Here is an 18,929-nt window from a genome sequence, read left to right on the forward strand (position 1 = left end):
ACTGATTCCCTCAGTGGCAGAACTATGTCTCTCTTTCTATTAGAGGTGTGGTCATTTTCGATAGCAAATTTGGTAGCATTTCAGCATACTTGTCCCTGTAGCTTGCAGTCTTGAAACTGCTTAGTCCAGAAAAATTAGGCATTCTCATTTATTTATTTTTTATAAAAAATATATTATAATCCTTAGCTCAGTCTTTAAATGAACCCAGAATGTTTTCCAAGCGGTGTTGCTTTGAGAAAAGCCAAGCCCTTTTGATAATGGAGAGCCTGGTGTTATTACAACACTGTGTAAGTCACCTTTCTGTTTGCCTTTGCTGGAGGCTTCCAAGGGCTTGGAGTCAGTGTTTATCTGGGAACGTGTTGAGAGGGTTTGGAGGGAGTTGAAAGGAACCTACGCTGCACAGATCTCAGGCCCTTTGGGAAGCAGTGTTTGGATTGTAACCCTCAGGCAGGGATGGGCTGGAGGGTTTCACATTTCGGTTCCCTTTGGATCCGTGGAGCCAAAGACTTGGGAGAGAGATTGGAAAGGAAATGGCCGAGGAGCTGGAATGGTAACGGCCGAAGCAAGCATCCTCTCGGATATTGCAAAGGCCATCCTGTTTGGCTTGCAGAGAATGCCACCTCTGTATTTGAGGCGAGGAAAAGGCAGGGAGGTGTTTGTTCATGGTGGCTCCAACACTGTTTAGAATGGCTTGGTGGAGAACACCAGCAGTTTCCCCCTTTTAGCTCTGTTTGAAGAGTGCTCTAGTCAAACATGGACACTGGCCTCAAGGGCATCATGTCTTAAGATTTATGTCGATCTCAAAAGCAAGCGGTCAGCGAGTTCTTTAGGGTCACAGAAGATGACAAGTTTGATTTAGAATAGTTGAAAAGTACTACATAGTTTTGTCTGCTGCTGCTCCGCTAACAGTTTGCAGTCTACAAGGTGATGATGATGATGATGAACGTCCCCTATCGTCTCGCAGAGTCAGGTCAGCTCTTTAGTTTTCTGAGGAGCTGGCTGTGATGAAGCAGACAAGACGGAGACTGGAGTGCATCTGGCGCAAATCTCAGGACGTATCCGACCGAGAACGGGCCAAAGCCTCTCTTAGGGCCTACTCCGCGCCATTCCAGGCAGCCAGGAAAGTTTTCTCGACTGCCCACATTACAGACCAGCTGAGTTGTTTCGGGTGGTGGGGGAGCTCCTCCACCCCTGTGACGGGGGGGCTGCCCCTTGCCATCTGACAACTCGATGTGGCGAGTTCGCCCATCACTTTGCAGACAAAGTCGCTCGGATACGCGCGACTTAGACACCAGCCTTAAGGCAGTATCTGTGGAGGTGACCGAGGCACCTGCTTGTCCAGTGTTAATGGATTTATTTCAGATTGTTCACCCTGATGATGTCAAGGGAATCCTTGGAGCTGTGAGAGCGACCCACATGCGCTTCAGACTCTTGCCCATCTTGGCTAATAAAACTTGCTAGTGGGGGGTTGGCAAATTGGTTCGTGGGGATAATAAACGCCTCACTGGATCAGGGACTTTTTCCATCTACCTTAAAGCAGGCATTGGTTAAACCGATCCTGAAAAAGGCGTCCCTTGACCTGTTGGTTCTTAACAACTACCGGCCAATTTCAAACCTTCCCTTTTTAGGCAAGGTTCTGGAGCGAGTGGTCACCTCGCAGCTCCAGGGGTTCCTGTCAGAGACCGACTATCTGGATCCATCACAGTCTGGGTTCAGACCCGGTCATGGTACGGAGACGGCTTTGGTCACCTTAGTGGAAGACCTCCGCAGAGAACTTGACAGGGGGAGTGTGACCCTGTTGGTTCTCTTGGACATCTCAGCGGCTTTCGATACCATCGACCATGGTATCCTTCTGGGACGGCTCTTCGGAATGGGTATTGGGGGTGTTGCTTTGCAATGGCTCCGCTCCTTCCTGGAGGGCCGTTCCCAGTTGGTGAAGCTGGGAGACTCCTGCTTGGACCCCTGACCATTGACCTGTGGGGTCCCGCAAGGTTCTATTCTGTCTCCCATGCTTTTTAACATCTACATGAAACCGCTGGGGGAGGTCATCCGGAGTTTTGGAGTTGGGTGCCATCTCTATGCAGATGACACTCAACTCTACTACTCCTTTCCACCAAACTCCAAGGAAGCCCCTCAGATCCTTGACCGGTGCCTGGCCGCTGTGATGGACTGGATGAGGGTGAATAAGCTGAAACTTAATCCTGACAAGACAGAGGTCCTCCAGGTCAGTCGTGCGGCCGATCGGGGCATAGGGTGGCAACCTGCGCTTGACGGGGTCGCACTCCCTCTTAAGACGCAGGTCCGCAGTCTGCGGGTCCTCCTGGATTCAGCGCTGACACTTGATGCTCAGGTGTCGGCGGTTGCTGGGAGGGCCTTTGCACAGTTAAAGCTTGTGTGCCAGCTGCGACCGTACCTCATGAAGTCTGAATTGGCCATGGTGGTCTGTCAGGCTCACTTCAAAGGACCAGTCTGAACGCAGATCAGAGATAGCTGCTCTCAAATCCAATCTTTATTGAAGAATACATGACTTTGGAAAAGTCGAGAATGACCTAATGTTTACATACACTCATTTTTATCACCTCTGATGCAACGTAACACCACACGCAAATATCATCATCAAACCCCACCCTTTGTATCACATTTCTACTATTCCCACACACTATACCAATTATAATTGTTTATACTTTCAACCCTGAGTTCCCAGGCTCATTCTATCTTCTCCCGCCAGGTGCTTTCAGGGTTATTTATGTTATGACTCCAAGTCCAGGGCTTGGAAATTCAGCCCTGGGACTTGGTTCCATGACATGGCGCCCTCTTTTTCTTCGTCCTCCTCTTCGGTTCTTCTTTCATCACAATCCTGAAATAAATCAAACAATAACTCTATGTGTCCATTTTGTCCAAAGTCCCCATATACTTTTTCAGTAAGCTGCGATGGAATACTGGGTGTATTTTCCCTAAACCTTTTGGCAATGCCAACTGGAAAGTTACTTCATTGATAACACCCTGTATTCTGAATGGTCCAATATATTTGGGGCCCAATTTTCTCGAAGGTAGCCCCAATTTGATGTTTTGGGTACTTAACCACACTAGATCTCCTTTCCCCAATTTATCGCCTTCCACCCTTTTTCTGTCTGCGAACGTTTTATACTTTTTGTGTGCTTCCTTTAAGGATGCAGTCACTTGACTCCAGCATTCTAGCATTTGAGTTTTCCATTTCCCTGCCCCTGTTTCTTCATTCTCTGTCCATCTTGGCAACTGGGGCAGAGGCTGTATTTCATACCCGTAAACTACTTCAAAGGGAGTTTTATTTGTTGCTGAATGTATAGTCGAATTAAAAGCTAGTTCCGCAAAAGCCAGCCACCTAGACCAGTCATTTTGTCTCATATTAGAGTACATTCGAAGGAACTGCCCAAGCGTCTGTTGAGTACGTTCTACTGCCCCGTTTGTCATGGGGTGAAAAGCAGAACTTAGACTCCTTTCTGCTCCTAGCATTTCCAAGAATTTTTCCCAAAATTTTGCTGTGAATTGAACCCCTCTGTCACTGACTACTCTACTGGGACATCCATGAAGTTTGTAAATATGGTTTATGTATAATTCAGCTAGTTTCTCTGCCGATGGTAATTTCGTCAGTGCTATAAAGTGGGCCTGTTTAGAAAACAGGTCTAATACTGTCCAAATATAACGATGTCCTTTGCTAACCGGCAGTTCCCCCACAAAGTCCATAGCTACACATTCCCAAGGTCTGGTAGGTTCTGCTACTGTTTGTAATAATCCCATTGGCTTCCCTCCCCTCGATTTATTTCTGGCACAATCATCACATTGAACAACATGATTCTTTATGTCCTTCCTCATTCCTGGCCACCAACAATGTTTTGCTATTGCCTTTGTTGTTTTTGTAATTCCTGTATGACCAGCGCTCTGGTTATTGTGAAAACAATGCAAAATCTTAATCCTTAATATTGCTGGGATATACAGTTTCTTGTTCACAAACCAAAATCCCCCCTTCTGCTCCCCCTTTTCTGCGTTGGATGCGATCCACTGATCTCCTTCATAAGACTGTTTCAGTTCTTTTCCCCAACTATTTTCCCCGTCGAGTTCAATAATAGCAGTGTTCTCTTTTTGGGTTTGCGCTCTTGTCCTGACAGCTAAGCCCCATTGTTTATCAGAGAATATTGTTCCCTCTTTTGCTGTGGTCATGCCTTCGTGTTGAGGCATGCGTGAAAGAGCATCTGCCAAGACATTCTGCTTCCCTTGGAAAAACTTTAATTGGAAATCGAACCTGCTGAAGTATTGTGCCCATCTAATTTGTTTGGGGGACAATTTTCGAGAAGATTTTAAATACTGGAGGTTCTTATGGTCAGACCAAATTTCGAATGGGATTCCGCTCCCTTCGAGGAAGTGTCGCCAGCATTCTAAGGCTTTTAATATGGCTAATGCCTCTTTTTCCCATATGGGCCAACATTTTTCAGTTTCACTGAACTTCCGGGACAAATATCCACAAGGTTTTAAGTTCCCATTTTGATCCTTTTGCAATAGTACTGCCCCGTATGCACAGTCTGAAGCATCGCAATGGATTATGAAAGGGCTCCTGATATCGGGGTGTTTTAGGATGGGTTCTTCTGTGAAGCATCCTTTTAGGGTTTCAAATGCCTTTTGGCATTCTTGCGTCCAACTCAGTTTGGCGCCAGGAGCTTTCACTTTTGCTGTCTCCCCTTTCCCTTTTGTTTTTAAAAGTTCAGTAAGGGGTGCGGTTATTTGCGCGAAGCCTTTTATGAAGGATCTATAAAAATTTGCAAACCCCAGAAATGATTGCAATTGCCTCCTTGTTTGAGGTACTCCCCATTCTTTTACGTCTGATACTTTAGACGGGTCCATAGCTAACCCTTCTGGAGATATCCGATACCCCAGAAAGTCAATTTGAGTTTTATTAAATTCACATTTGGACAGTTTTGCGTACAGCTTTGCTTCCCTTAGTCTCTGCAAAACTTCCCGGACCAATTCCACGTGCTTTTCTTTATCTTCGCTCACGATCAAGATATCATCAAGAAATATGAATACCCCTCGGTATAACAATGGGTGCAGTATTTCATTTATAAGCTGCATAAAGCAACTGCCGCCATTTTTTAATCCAAATGGCAAAATTTTATATTCAAAATGGCCGAATGCGCAGGAAAATGCAGTTTTCCAAGTATCCTCAGGTTTGATTCTTAATTTATGATATGCTTCAATTAAATCAAGTTTAGTAAATATGCTCCCTTTCTTCAATACGGTAATTAAATCCTTTACTAAGGGCATAGGGTATTTATTGTCCTTAGTAATTGCATTTAAATTTCTATAGTCAATGCACAATCTTAGGGAGTTGTCTTTCTTTCTCCTAAATAACACTGGGGCTCCGAGAGGAGAATTGGATGGCTTAATAAAGCCTCGCGCCAGGTTCTTATCAATATATTTCCTCAATTCCTCCTTCTCCTGAACAGACATGGGATACACTTTTGGTTTTGGTAAGTTTGCTCCTGGGGTTATTTCAATTTCTACTTCTATATTCCTCTTGGGAGGTAATTTACTTGCCTCTTTCTGATTGAAAACATCCACAAAGTCTCTGTATTCAGGTGGCAATAGCTGTGGGTCTATTTCACCTGCTTCATCTCCCTCGTCCTCCTCTCCTGCTATTTTGCTTATCTCCCATTGCGTCTGTTGTTCTTTAAATGCTAGGCTCTTTCCTCTCCAATCTACTTCAGGATTTGCCTGTTCGAGCCATGGGATCCCTAGTATTACGTGGTATGTGGCAATAGGGGCTATCACAAAGGATATTCTTCCTTCCCATTTGCCTATTTTACATGGGACCCCTCGTATTTCCTTTGTAGATACTTCCCCAGCAGCAACTGATCCATCTAGCTGCGAAAATGCAATTGGGGAGTCAAGTAATGTCTGCTGGCATTTCAGTGCTCCTGCTAGTTCCGGAGTTATAATGTTCCTAGAACAACCGCAATCCACGAATGCCCTGCAGGTGGCCCGATTCTCTAGCCCCGATAGGCAGATTGGCACTACTAGCATGCGTTTGTCTCGACTCACCAGCCTTTCCGGAGATTCTGGGGCTCGCACCTCCTCCTCCGCTCGCCTCCCGGCTGCTGGCTTGGGCTTTGAGGGTTTTGGCAGCTCCCCCTTCCGGGCCCAACATTCCGCTGCTCGATGGCCCGTCTTCCCACATACAAAGCATCCCGGCTTGGGTTTGTTGTCATCTCCTTTGAAGGGGATCCCCGGCCTCCCTCCGGGCCTTTCCTGCTTCCTCGTTTCTCCTCGACCTCTCGCCGCCGGTCTTTGCTGGCTGCCGCCGCCCCTGAAACGCTTCACCTGGGCCAGGGTGGATTCGACGCGCCCCGCTAGTTGTATCCAGCCCTGGAGTGTTTCTGGGTCGTCTCTATGCGCCGCCCAACTAAAAACCTCGGGGCGTAGTCCCTCTTTGAATATCTCCACTTTGGTCACTTCAGACCACTCTGGTACCTTTTCCGCGAGATGGAGGAATTCCTCTGCGTACTCGGGCACCGTTTTGTCCCTCTGCTTTATTCCTTTAAGCTGGTCTCGAGCCCTCAATTGCTCTAGCCGGTCTCTGAACCGGTTTTCCAGTGCGGCGAGGAAGCGGGGCACTGACCTCAGGCACGGGTCGCGTCTGGCATGTAGTTGCACATACCAGCTGGCCGCTCCTCTCTTTAGTGTGTTGCCGATGGCCCGAACCATGCTTGCTTCGGAGGGGAATGTGTGTGCATTGTCTTCTATATATCCTCTGATGCTAATTAGGAAAAAGTTCAGTTCAGATGATTCCCCTCCGTATTCCAGTTTGAGATCTTCCCTCCTTTGCATCCATTCTGCGGCCCGTTGCTGCTGTCTGGGAGGCATGGGGAAGGGTTGCATCGGGTTTCCTTGGACGGCCCCTTTGAACACGCCGCGCCCCACTCCGGCGGTCGTTCTGCGCGGCTCCCGAAATTCTGCCGCTGCTGTCGGCCCTTCTACCCATCCGAATGCGGGCCTCGCTGTAGCCCCCGCACCTCGCCTTCCCTCGTCGTACGGCACATCCTCCTCCTCTTCCTGGATCTCCGGCTCCTCTCCGCCTTCGTCCGCTAATCCACTGGACCCGATCCCTGGCCTCAGTGGTCTTTCCACCCCGACGCCCATTCGGGGGGTTGGAAGTTGGGTTGGAAGTTCTGTTGGAGTTGGCGGCCTCAGAGTTCCCAGAGCTTGCTGGCGCTCCACTTCACGCGCCATTCTGTCTCGGAACTCCAGTTCCTGCCAGTATTCTTCATCCCCCTCGCTCCTCGCCGCCACGGGGCTCTGCGTTGAGGCGCGCTGGCCCCTCTGGCTCCAATCTTCTTCCTTACGTGGCTCTGTCTCGGCGCCATATCGGGTGGGCTCCTTCTGGAGATTCTCTTCCAATAGTGGCACCAACCTCCCCACGGTTTCCGACAGCCTGGATAAATTCGTTTCCAGGATGGATAACCGCAGGGCCACGGTCCCCGGCATGCTTCCTCCAGATCCCCAACTGGTTTCTGCCGCCGCCGAAACGCCTCTTCCTCCTCTGGGAATCCTCTGGGTCACGCCGTTCGGCCTGGGGTACCCCGTAGAGGAAGCTATGGCTTGCAGCGTCTCTTCCTCCAACGGCCGGGCCCCTGGCAAAGGCCTCTCTGCTCCATTTGGGCTTTGATCTCCTTCTCCACTCATTATCACTTCACTGCGAATTCGCAGGAGGGTGAGAACGGGATTCTCGACTTAAATGTCAGGCTCACTTCAAAGGACCAGTCTGAACGCAGATCAGAGATAGCTGCTCTCAAATCCAATCTTTATTGAAGAATACATGACTTTGGAAAAGTCGAGAATGACCTAATGACCTAATACACTCATTTTTATCACCTCTGATGCAACGTAACACCACACGCAAATATCATCATCAAACCCCACCCTTTGTATCACATTTCTACTATTCCCACACACTATACCAATTATAATTGTTTATACTTTCAACCCTGAGTTCCCAGGCTCATTCTATCTTCTCCCGCCAGGTGCTTTCAGGGTTATTTATGTTATGACTCCAAGTCCAGGGCTTGGAAATTCAGCCCTGGGACTTGGTTCCATGACAGTGGTCCATGCCTTAGTCACCTCCAGGCTGGATTACTGCAATGCACTCTACGTGGGGCTGCCCCTGAAGACAGTTCGGAAACTTCAGTTGGTTCAGAGATCAGCAGCCAGATTAATAACAGGAGCTAGTTACAGAGAACGGTCAACTCCTTTGTTTAAACAGCTCCACTGGCTACCAATAAGTTTCTGGGCCCAATTCAAGGTGCAGGTTATTACCTATAAAGCCTTAAACGGTTCAGGACCTGCCTATCTCCGTGATCGCCTCCTCTCCTATGAACCAACGCGAACCCTAAGATCATCCGGGGAGGCGCTCCTCTCGCTCCCGCCTTTGTCTCAAATGCGGCTGGTGGGGACGAGGGAGGGGGCCTTCTCGGCAGTGGCCCCCCGGCTCTGGAACTCTCTCCCTAAGGAGATCAGGTTAGCTCCTTCTCTGCCCATTTTCCGTCGGGAATTGAAAACATGGTTGTTCCAGAGCGCGTTTAAACGAACAGGCCCAATAGAGCTGTTATTAGAATACTTCTTTCTGTTTTAAAAGCATATGGCACTTTATCACTGCTACTTATTTCCATGATACAACACTTTATGAAACCTGTCCCCACTGGGTTGCTTTTAATTACAGTAGAGTCTCACTTATCCAACATAAACGGGCCGGCAGAATGTTGGATAAGCGAATATGTTGGATAATAAGGAGGCATTAAGGAAAAGCCTCTTAAACATCAAATTAGGTTATGATTTTACAAATTAAGCACCAAAGCATCATGTTATGCAACAAATTTGACAGAAAAAGTAGTTCAATTCGCAGTAATGCTATGTAGTAATTACTGTATTTACGAATTTAGCACCAAAATATCACGATGTTTTGAAAACATTGACTACAAAAATGCGTTGGATAAACCAGAACGTTGGATAAGCGAGTGTTGGATAAGTGAGACTCTACTGTACTCTGATTTTATCTGCTTGGATTTTAATGTATTTGTCCGTTATTTTATTTTGTGTATTGTTGGAATGTTTTAAGTTTATGTTAAATATGTTGTTGTTGTTCGGGCTTGTCCCTGTTGTGAGCCGCCCCGAGTCCCTTCGGGGAGATGGGGCGGGATATAAAAATAAAGTTTATTTATTATTATTATTATTATTATTATTATTATTATTATTATTATTATTATTAATTTATTACCCGCCTCTCCTGATGGCTCAACAAATTCAAAAACACATGAACATAAAATATATACAGTAAATTGCATAGAGAAAACACAAAATATAAAAACTTGCACCAAATAATAATAATAATAATAATAATAATAATAATAATGGGTGCCATGCCAAAAGATCTCAGCCAACATTTGGAAACAATAGACATTGACAAAATTACGATCTGCCAACTGCAAAAGGCCACCCTACTGGGATCTGCACGCATCATCTGAAAATACATCACACAATCCTAAACACTTGGGAAGTGTTGGACTTGTAATTTTGTGATACGAAATCCAGCATATCTATCTTGTTTGCTGTGTCATACTATGTTATTGTGTCAATAATAATAGTAGTAGTACATTTATTACCTGCCTCTCCTGATGGCTTGACAAATTCAAAAACACATGAGCATAAAATATATACAGTAAATTACATATATAAAACGCAAAAATATAAAAATTGCAACAAATAATAATAATGAATTCCACATGATCAAATCAAAGGAAGGGGGAAAGATCCACAAATGGAAAAAGGAGGTGTGTTCAGGAGGTGTAAGAAAGGGCATGATAAGCTAATTTAGTATTTAATCATCTTTTGTTTTAAACCCCCCATCAAGGTAAAAGAATTTGTAAACCTCTAGGGTCTTTTACCAATTAAGCCAAGGTAATTCTGTATACTTTGGATATAATGTAAAAGTGCATTAAGTCTCTTTGTCGCCACCTTCACATCCTCATATTCAGACCCTGACATTCTTTTCTAGTGAGGTATATGTATTACGTATCTGTATAAAATGAAGGTGCCCTTAATTTATTTTCTTCCTGAATTTATTCCTAAATATGCTATAGATTATGAAGCCAGTATTTATTTATTTTTCTCCCGCTTTTCTCCCATGGGTGGGACTCATCTCCAGGGGAGATGTTCCCAGACTTTATGTGAGTACATGTTATCATTTGTTTACTTACATTTTGCAAAAGAAACCTGCCTCTTTGTAATTATGTAAGTGTGAATGATTTGGACATCCCTCCAGCTCTAAATCCAGCATCCTTTGGCCCAGAATAATTAGCAGCTGTAACCAATGCTGCATTGGAGCCTGGGGATTTCCCTAATCATGTACAAATGAAGTCAAAAATCTCTTAATCAATTTTTTGTAACAATAGCCACATACTAAGTCAGCTGGTTCCAGTTAAGCGATCCTTCAAAGTTGGAACTCTAGAACATCTTGGCAAACTGCTGGTTTCTCCCCAGAACCCAAACAAAGCATACCCTCTGGCTTTTCGAAGAGGAAAACTGGGACACATGAGACCGCAAAACTAGGAGAGGTTGCAGCATTTTAGTTGGCCTGAACCTACTGGGAAGAGAAAGGTTCCTCCTCTTCTCCTCTGTTTACTGAGCGCAAACTACTTTAGTGCTTTCAGTGGTCTGTAACACAGTAGGCTTTGAGAAAATGGATTCTTTATGAAGTCACAAAACGGACTTTATTTTTTTAACAGCAGTTTTACATGGAATAGTTGAAATCTCAATTGGTGGAGGGATTGGTCGTATCAATGAAATCAAAGCATTAAAGAAGAAAGTTGGATGAGAGAGCTCTTTCATAAGCCTCCCAGAGTTTTCAGAAGACTTTTTTTTTACAGAGCAGTTGAACACAAAAAACCCAGCCACATGCCATGAGGATGTGCTTTTTAAGAAATCAGATGACAAGCAATGTCAGGAATTCTATGTAACATCTATCTATATATATAAAAGACTAATGGTGTCGCCCCCTGCTGCTAAACAACAAAAGTACAAGCCCCAGAACCTAGAAATTTGGCAACACAATTCAGCATCCTTGCCTCTAGGTTCCTACAGCAAAATTAAACATCTGGACCCGAACCAGGACCCACAAAACCCAAAATACAGAAAACAACACTTTGCGCATGCTCCACACAGGGACAGGCGCACGCCCAACACATCCCACAACCCCTCTCCTCAACCGTCACTCCCGCGCGCTCTCCTTTGGCCGCGGCTGGCATAAGGGTAGACCGGATTCGGTTTCCATGCTTAAAGCAAGATATTTCAAAAACTCACTTTTCTCCTGTTGTAGATCAGCCAGAGGTTGGTTTAACTGAGGATTTAAGCAGCTCAGTGCTTTAACACACTGCGCCACCGGGGGCTCCTTTTACTTACCATTATATTGCTGTTAATTGTTGGTTTGACCTGTGTAATGTTAAATGTTAATGATGGTTTTAATTGTGAATGTATTTTTATTTTGTTTATTGTGGAAATTTGGGCTTGGCCCCATGTCAGCCGCTCTGAGTACCTGCGGGGAGATGGAAGCAAGGTATAAAAATAAAGTACAGTAGAGTCTCCCTTATCCAAGGTTCTGGATTATCCAATGCATTTTTGTAGTCAATGTTTTCAATATATCATTATATTTTGGTGCTAGCAGAGCACCTGATGAACCAACCTGGACACAGTATATTATGTGAGAACACAGAAATGCTTGACCACTCCAACAACTATCATGTCAGACTACACAGAGAAGCCACTGAAATTCACAAACATGTGGACAACTTCAACAGAAAGGAGGAAACCATGAAAATGAACAAAATCTGGCTACCAGTATTTAAAAACTCAAAAATCAGAACAGTAAATAAGAAGCAACACTCTGAGACATGGGAACCAGGGGCAGTTAACAAAGGATGCCCCCAGGCAGAAAGTAGCTAGTAGATGTAGCCATTCAATGCAAATTAGGGTGATTAACTGCAACATTTAAGCTGGCCTCCAACTGACAAGAGTTCTTCCCTCACCCTGGACTTCCCACAGATATATATAAACCTTCCTTGCTTAGTTTCTCCATACCTCACAACCTCTGAGGATGCCTGCCCTAGATGTGGGCGAACGTCAGGAGAGAATACTTCTACAACATGGCCGTACAGCCCGGAAAACATACAACAACACTATTATAAATAATAAAAAATACAATTTACAGCCTAAGGAAGGGAGGAAGGAGAAGCCAAAGGGGAGAGAAAAGGAGCCCAAGCGGCAATGGTAGAAGGAAGCAATTTATCAACACACGATTGGTTGATAAAGACTTAAAATAGTGTATAACTACTAAAATAGTGTATAAATATTAAAATAAATATAGTGTCCCTACTTTGAGGATTTTCACTTATTGTGGGTGGTCCTGGAACCTAACCCCAGTGATAAGTGAGGGAACACTGCATTTCAAAAAGCAAATTAACTAGATCATATGACATCATGTTCGATGTTGTTAATCTGCCTTCTGAAACTGCATTATATGGCAGTGTGGATTCAGATTTTATCCTTCTGGGTTAAAGAGTGATGTTCAATTTCTATTGGTTGGGTAAGAAGAATCCAAAGGAGTGTCCTGTTGCCCCCTACTGGCCATAGTGCTTATTGCATCATCGCGTGACACCTTTTTTCAAGCCCCAGAAGCCAAGACACTGGTTCATGAAACTCCAAAGTAAGTTCATTTGCACGAGTAAGAAATAGTAGTGTATTTTTGTGAAGCATTGCATTCATACTATCCCTCTATCACATACTGGTGAATTCAGTGCATGCAGCGACTGGTTAAGCCATTTTATTCATTTCCAGGTGGTTAGAGTATCATAGTTTGAGAGCCACCCTTTAGGGCAGGGGTCCCCAAACTAAGGCCCGTGGGCCAGATGTATCCCTCCAGGGTCACTTACCTGTCCCCCGCCCTCATAGAATCATAGAGTTGGAAGAGACCTCACAGGCCATCCAGTCCAACCCCCTGCAAGAAGCAGGAAAATCTCATTCAAAGCATTCAGTTTTATAATATAATATTTGTATATCAGTTTTAATAATATAATATGCTGTATATACATATAATATTGATAATATTATAATGTAATAAAATATAATACTAATACCATATAATTACATTATATATTACATATAATATTACTAATAATATTACAGTATAGTGGTATAGCTCAAAATAGTATATAATATATAATGCTAATATTGTGCTATGCTAATAATATAATATATTGTTTGTACATATAATTTGTAAGCTGCTCTGAGTCCCCTTCAGGGTGAGAAGGGCGGGTTATAAATGTAGTAAATGAATGTAAATAAGTAAGTAAGTAAATAAATAAATTTTAGACTTAGGCTCACCCAAAGTCTAAAATGTCTTGAAGGCACACAACAACAATCCTAATTAGCTTATTTCATTGGCCAGAAGCAGGCCCACATTTCCCATTGAAGTCCTGATGAATTTATGTTGGTTAAAATTGTTTTTATTTTTTAAATATTGTATTATTTCTTCATTGTTGTTGTTTTTTGCACTACAAATAAGACATGTGCAGTGTGAATAGGAATTTGTTCATTTTTTTTTCAAATGATAATTCGGCCCCTCAACAGTCTAAAGCAGGGGTCCCCAAACTAAGGCCCGGGGGCCACATGTGGCCCATCGAAGCCATATATCTGGCCCCTGCAGCGGCAGCTCCCTCCTCCACCGAGGACGGTGTGCGCGGTGTGGGAGGGAAAGGCGAGCACCTTTCCTGTCTCCTCTGTTGCCTGGTGCGTGCCTTCCAAAGCTTTGCTTGTTTATAATGGTATTTTAATTATTATTTAATTAATAATTAATTATTAAGGGGTGCTTTGTGAGTGCTTTTGGTGTACAAAGGCAGGAGGTTGGACTAAATAGCCCAAGGGGTTTCTTCCAATCCTCTTTATTATTTTTATTATGATTAACATTGTATTTATTCCTGTTTTGTTTTTTTTACTTCAAAATAAGGTATGTGCAGTGTGCACTGCATAGGAATTTGTTAATAGTTTTTTTAAAAAACTATAGTCTGGCCCTCCCCGCGGTCTGAGGGACCGTGAACTGGCCCCCTGTTTAAAAAGTTTGGGGACCCCTGGTCTAAAGGGTTTGAGGACCCCCTGCTTTAGGGAATGTGGCTTTTAAGGGAGTCTACAACTCCTAACTTCCTACTGGCCAATGTGTTTTTTCCAACGCTGGGAGTCCCAAAAACCTATAGGATAAACATTTGGGAACTGCTCCGGGATGTGATTCTCAACATTGGGTGGTTTTGGACTTCGACTCCCGGCAGCCTCAACGAGCTTACCCAATGATCAGGAATTTTGAGTTTTTGTTTTGTTTTTTTCGTGTCAGGAGCAACCAGAGTTGCTTCTGGAGTGAGAGAATTGGCCATCTGCAAGGACGTTGCCCAGGGGACGCCCGGATGTTTTGATGTTTTACCATCCTTATGGGAGGCTTCTCTCATGTCCCCGCATGGAGCTGGAGCTGATAGAGGGAGCTCATCCGCACTCTCCCCGGGTGGGATTCGAACCTGGCAGCCTTCAGGTCAGCAACCCAACCTTCAAGTCGCAAGGCTTTTATCCCCTAGGCCACCGGAGGTTCCTAGGAATTATGGTAACTGTAGTCCAAAAACCTGGAGGGCCAAAGTTTGCCCATGCCTGCCTTACACTCACTTTGGTTTAGTTTCATGTTGAGCTTCAAGCCTTGTGCGCAGGCGCAGTTGCTCCGCCCCCTCCCTTCGTCGCGCATGCGCCCTGAGACCTCGCGAGGAGCCCGGCTTCTGAGGCCATGAGGGAGAAGCGAGGCCGCGCGGGCGTGGGGAAGGCCTCCGGCCCAGGCCTCTACGCGGCCGCCGCCTCGGTGTTATCGGGCCTGGAGCAGCGCTCGGGCTCCCTCAAGGCCCTTGTCTACGGGAGCCGCTTCCCGGGGCCTCGCCTGCTCCTGGCGCTGGTCTCGGAGACGCTCCGCTTCGGACCGGTGCTGGAGGCCCTGCTGGAGGCGTCGGGCCTGCTCCGCGCGGAGAAGAAGCTCCCGCCTCACCTGGCGAAGGTCCTCGCGTACGACCTGCTCTTCGGGAAAGGGCTGCGCGGGGGCGGGCCGTGGAAGGCCCCGCTGCTCAAGCACCGCGCCCGCCTCCAGGCCGAGCTGGCCCGCCTCAAGGTCCGCCGAGGGGTGAGCCGCGACGAGGACCTCCTGCCGCCCCCTGCAGGCGGAGGCGGGAACGGCACACTGCCGCGCTATGTGCGTGTCAACACGATCAAGACACGCTTCGATGACGCAGTGGACTACTTCAAGCGCCAGGGCTTTGTTTACCAAGGAAGGGCCTCTCCCGAGATGAAGGGGGTTGCCTCCTTGTCTGGGAAGACCTTCCTTTTGGACCCTCACCTTCCTGGAGTGCTCATTTTCCCCCCAGGAACGGATTTACACGAGGACCAGCTCTACAAAGCTGGGCATGTCATCCTCCAAGACAAGGCCAGCTGCCTGCCGGCGTTCCTTCTCAACCCAACACCTGGATCGCACGTCCTCGACGCCTGTGCCGCCCCCGGCAACAAGACCAGCCACTTGGCTGCCATCATGGGCAACAAGGGACGCATCTTTGCCTTTGACCTCGATGCCAAGCGCCTGGCCACTATGAGCACCATGTTGGCCAGAGCTGGGGTCACCTGCCATAACCTGGCGCACCAGGACTTCCTGGCAACCGATCCCGGAGATCCCAAATACAGCCACGTAGAATACATCCTCCTGGATCCGTCCTGCAGCGGGTCTGGCATTGTGGGGCGCCTGCCGTATGAAGAGGAGGAAAGGACGGATGCCCAACGGTTACAGGCCCTGGCCGGGTTCCAGCGCAGGATGCTTGGGCATGCCTTGAAGTTCCCGGCCCTGCGCCGTTTGGTGTATTCCACCTGCTCCTTGCACCAGGAGGAGAACGAGGAGGTTGTGCGCGACGTCCTGGAGCAGCACGGAAGAGATTTCCGGCTGGTGGAAGCCCTCCCATCTTGGACCCCCCGGGGCCTTGGGGTCTTTGCAGAGGCCAAGTGCTGCCTCCGAGCATCGCCCAAAGAAACGCTGACCAACGGATTCTTTGTGGCGGTGATGGAAAGGCGACAGGCGGAAACCGAGGACCAGAGCTCCCTGACAGTGCTCCCTGAAACTGGGAGCCAAGGAGGAGCTGACAAACCCAGCAAGAAGAAAAAGAAGAAACAGAAGCTCTGCTGAGCAAGCGATATCTCTGTGTTTGTTGATGAACTGCTACTCTAGCCATTCCTACTCCTGGTAGGACTTGGGAGTCAGTAATATCTGGAAGACCTCATGTTCCCAATACTTCCAACTACCACAGAAAGACTATGGGGCTATTTACACTATGCAATTATGAGATAGGGTAAAAAAAGCTTTGCGTCCTTTGTCATAAAAATGTTATGAATGAACTTATAACAGCAGAAATTGCTGCATATCATAGCCTGAACTATCCTCTCGACACAAAACTACCATTCAACATAGTCATAGGATAGTTCAGGCTATGATCTGTAGCAACTTCTGCTGTTATATGTTCATTCATAACGTTTTTATGACACAGGAGACCAAACTTTTTTACCCACCCTTGTATAATTTTCGTATTGCACTTTAGCTGCCATAGAATCATGGCTCCTACATCCTGTGGAACCCTAGGACTTAAAGTTTCTCTTGATGCCACTCCCTAAACTTCCAATCCCAGGGTTCCATAGGATGGATGGCAGACAAAGAGAAATAAAAACACCATAATGGTGCGATTATAGGAATTTGCAGTAGAGCTAAACATCAGGGGTATGGGTGTAATGCATAGCTTTTCCATCTAAACATTAGGAAGGACTTCCTGATGGCAAGCCATCAGCAGTGGGATATGCTGCCTTGAAGCGTAGTGGATTTGTACTGGAAATTGTTGTGCAAATGATCTGGAAGGCACAAGGCTGGCTTTGAATCCTTACTAATTTCAATTACAAGATGGCTCACCATGAAGGGTGTTTTTGCCTCATTGTCAAAGATCCTCACCTGGTAACTTAAAAAAAAATGATCACTTCCATTCCTCTGTCCCTTAAAAGAAAGAAGAATTGAAAGAAAAAATGAACTGATCTTGGTTTTGTAGCTCCTGTAAAGTGGAATGATTATTCATTTGAAACTCACACGATCCCTTACCATGGGTTATTACCAAAGATGAATAGCCTGCATTTTTCTGCCGATAAGAAACTTCCAGTGTGCCCCATAGATGACAGTGCCTTTTGCTATTAGCAGCCATTTATGCAGGCTATGTTATTTAAGTTGTAAGGTTGGGATTTGTATATTTTATATTGTTATAGTGGTTATGTAAATTAAACAAAAAGGAAAAACCATACCTCAATGAAGTGTTTTACTCATTCTGATACTTCGTGCCTTTAGTGTAAATGAAAACAGGTGTGGAAGAGACAAGTGTGGTTTGTGATCAAATAACCTACACAAATGTTGCAGATTCTAATGCCACTGCATCCTTACAGTCAGGCTCTGATATGTTTGTTTATATGAGCAGGACCCTGTCTTCTCAGAGCCCGAGAAACTGATATGCAGGAGCCCTCCGAAGACCTATTTTAAGCCACTAGTAGATTGGCTAAGACTTTGTTCTTGCCATTTAAATGATGTTGCTTTCAAAACTGGGTGGCCAAATTAGCTCAACTAATACTTATTCTCAGTGAATACAGTTTTTAAAAGCCTGCTCTCCTCATAAAAAGGCTGGAACAAGACATTCTTATCTCAAGAACCCTTAAGAAAAACAGGGCTCTTGTTTGAATTATAAAAGGGATGCACACACAACCCTGGTGTTCTGTTCCTCCTATTGCTTTGCTCCCACTTCTGTTATGCAAAAAATCCCCAAAGCCAAACTTCCAGAAATAAAACCTGGGGTGTGACTATTCAGAAAGCTAGGTACCTTTGCCACCTAGTGCCCAATTCATAGATGCTTCTTAAAACTTGGGCGCCTAGGCCAAACCCACCTTGTTCACCATCCAGTTTGATCCATTCATAATTTCACCAAACATTGATAAAGATAAAGATGGCTAGTGATAAAGATATAAAAAAATTAACTAATGTTGATATTTAATAATTTATAGATTGTTAACTTTTTCAACAAAATATGGGTAATTGGATAATCCTAGACAAATGTATTTCAAGATGTATGTAAGCAGGACTTCTGACCAAAAGGTCGGCAGTTCAAATCCGGGGAGCAGGGTAAGCTCCCATCTGTCAGCTCCAGCTTCCCATTCGGGGACATGAGAGAAGCCTCCCACAGGATGGTAAAACATCCGGGCGTTCCCTGGGACGTCCTTGCAGACGGCCAATTCTCTCACACCAGAAGTGGCTTGCAATTTCTCAAGTCGCTCTTGACACAAAAAATATGTATAAGACTGACAATTATGTCCACTCTTTGCTGTGCAAAGTATTTCTGAAAATCAATTATTTCTCCCTCATTTCTATGCTATCTTCCTTCTCCCAGCCTATGGGCACTCTGTCAAAGTCCATAGCTGACCACCAGCATCTTTGGACCTCTATGTCTGCTCCATTGCCCACTTTCTCAGCATGTTAATCAGGTGCGGTTACAAGAGCTACTATGATTTGCCAGTGTAAAATCAGTCTCCCAAGACTAGCTCAAGGAGGGTGATCTAAGAGCTTTTCAAAATGTCTTCGTATTTTTGGCTGGACATCCAGGAACCCTCTGGAACAAGACCTTCTTTTTCTTTGACAGATTGCGACAATTTGTGCAGCCAAGTGCAAGCCCACGGCTCCTGCTTTTTCCCTTTGTAAGCAAGTCACAACACCAGGA

At 45.5% G+C, this 18,929-nt stretch overlaps 1 protein-coding gene across 1 annotated transcript; it reads left to right on the forward strand.

The window, feature by feature from the left end:
- The first annotated feature begins 14,830 nt into the window (after positions 1-14,830).
- On the forward strand, positions 14,831-17,471 carry nsun5 (NOP2/Sun RNA methyltransferase 5). The gene has a single exon (XM_003226728.4). The coding sequence runs from the start codon at positions 14,894-14,896 to the stop codon at positions 16,319-16,321; it is 1,428 nt and encodes a 475-aa protein (XP_003226776.2). The 5' UTR covers positions 14,831-14,893; the 3' UTR covers positions 16,322-17,471.
- Positions 17,472-18,929: the final 1,458 nt, after the last annotated feature.

The sequence above is a fragment of the Anolis carolinensis genome, unplaced genomic scaffold, assembly GCF_035594765.1.
Source record: "Anolis carolinensis isolate JA03-04 unplaced genomic scaffold, rAnoCar3.1.pri scaffold_8, whole genome shotgun sequence".
Lineage (NCBI taxonomy): Eukaryota > Metazoa > Chordata > Lepidosauria > Squamata > Dactyloidae > Anolis > Anolis carolinensis.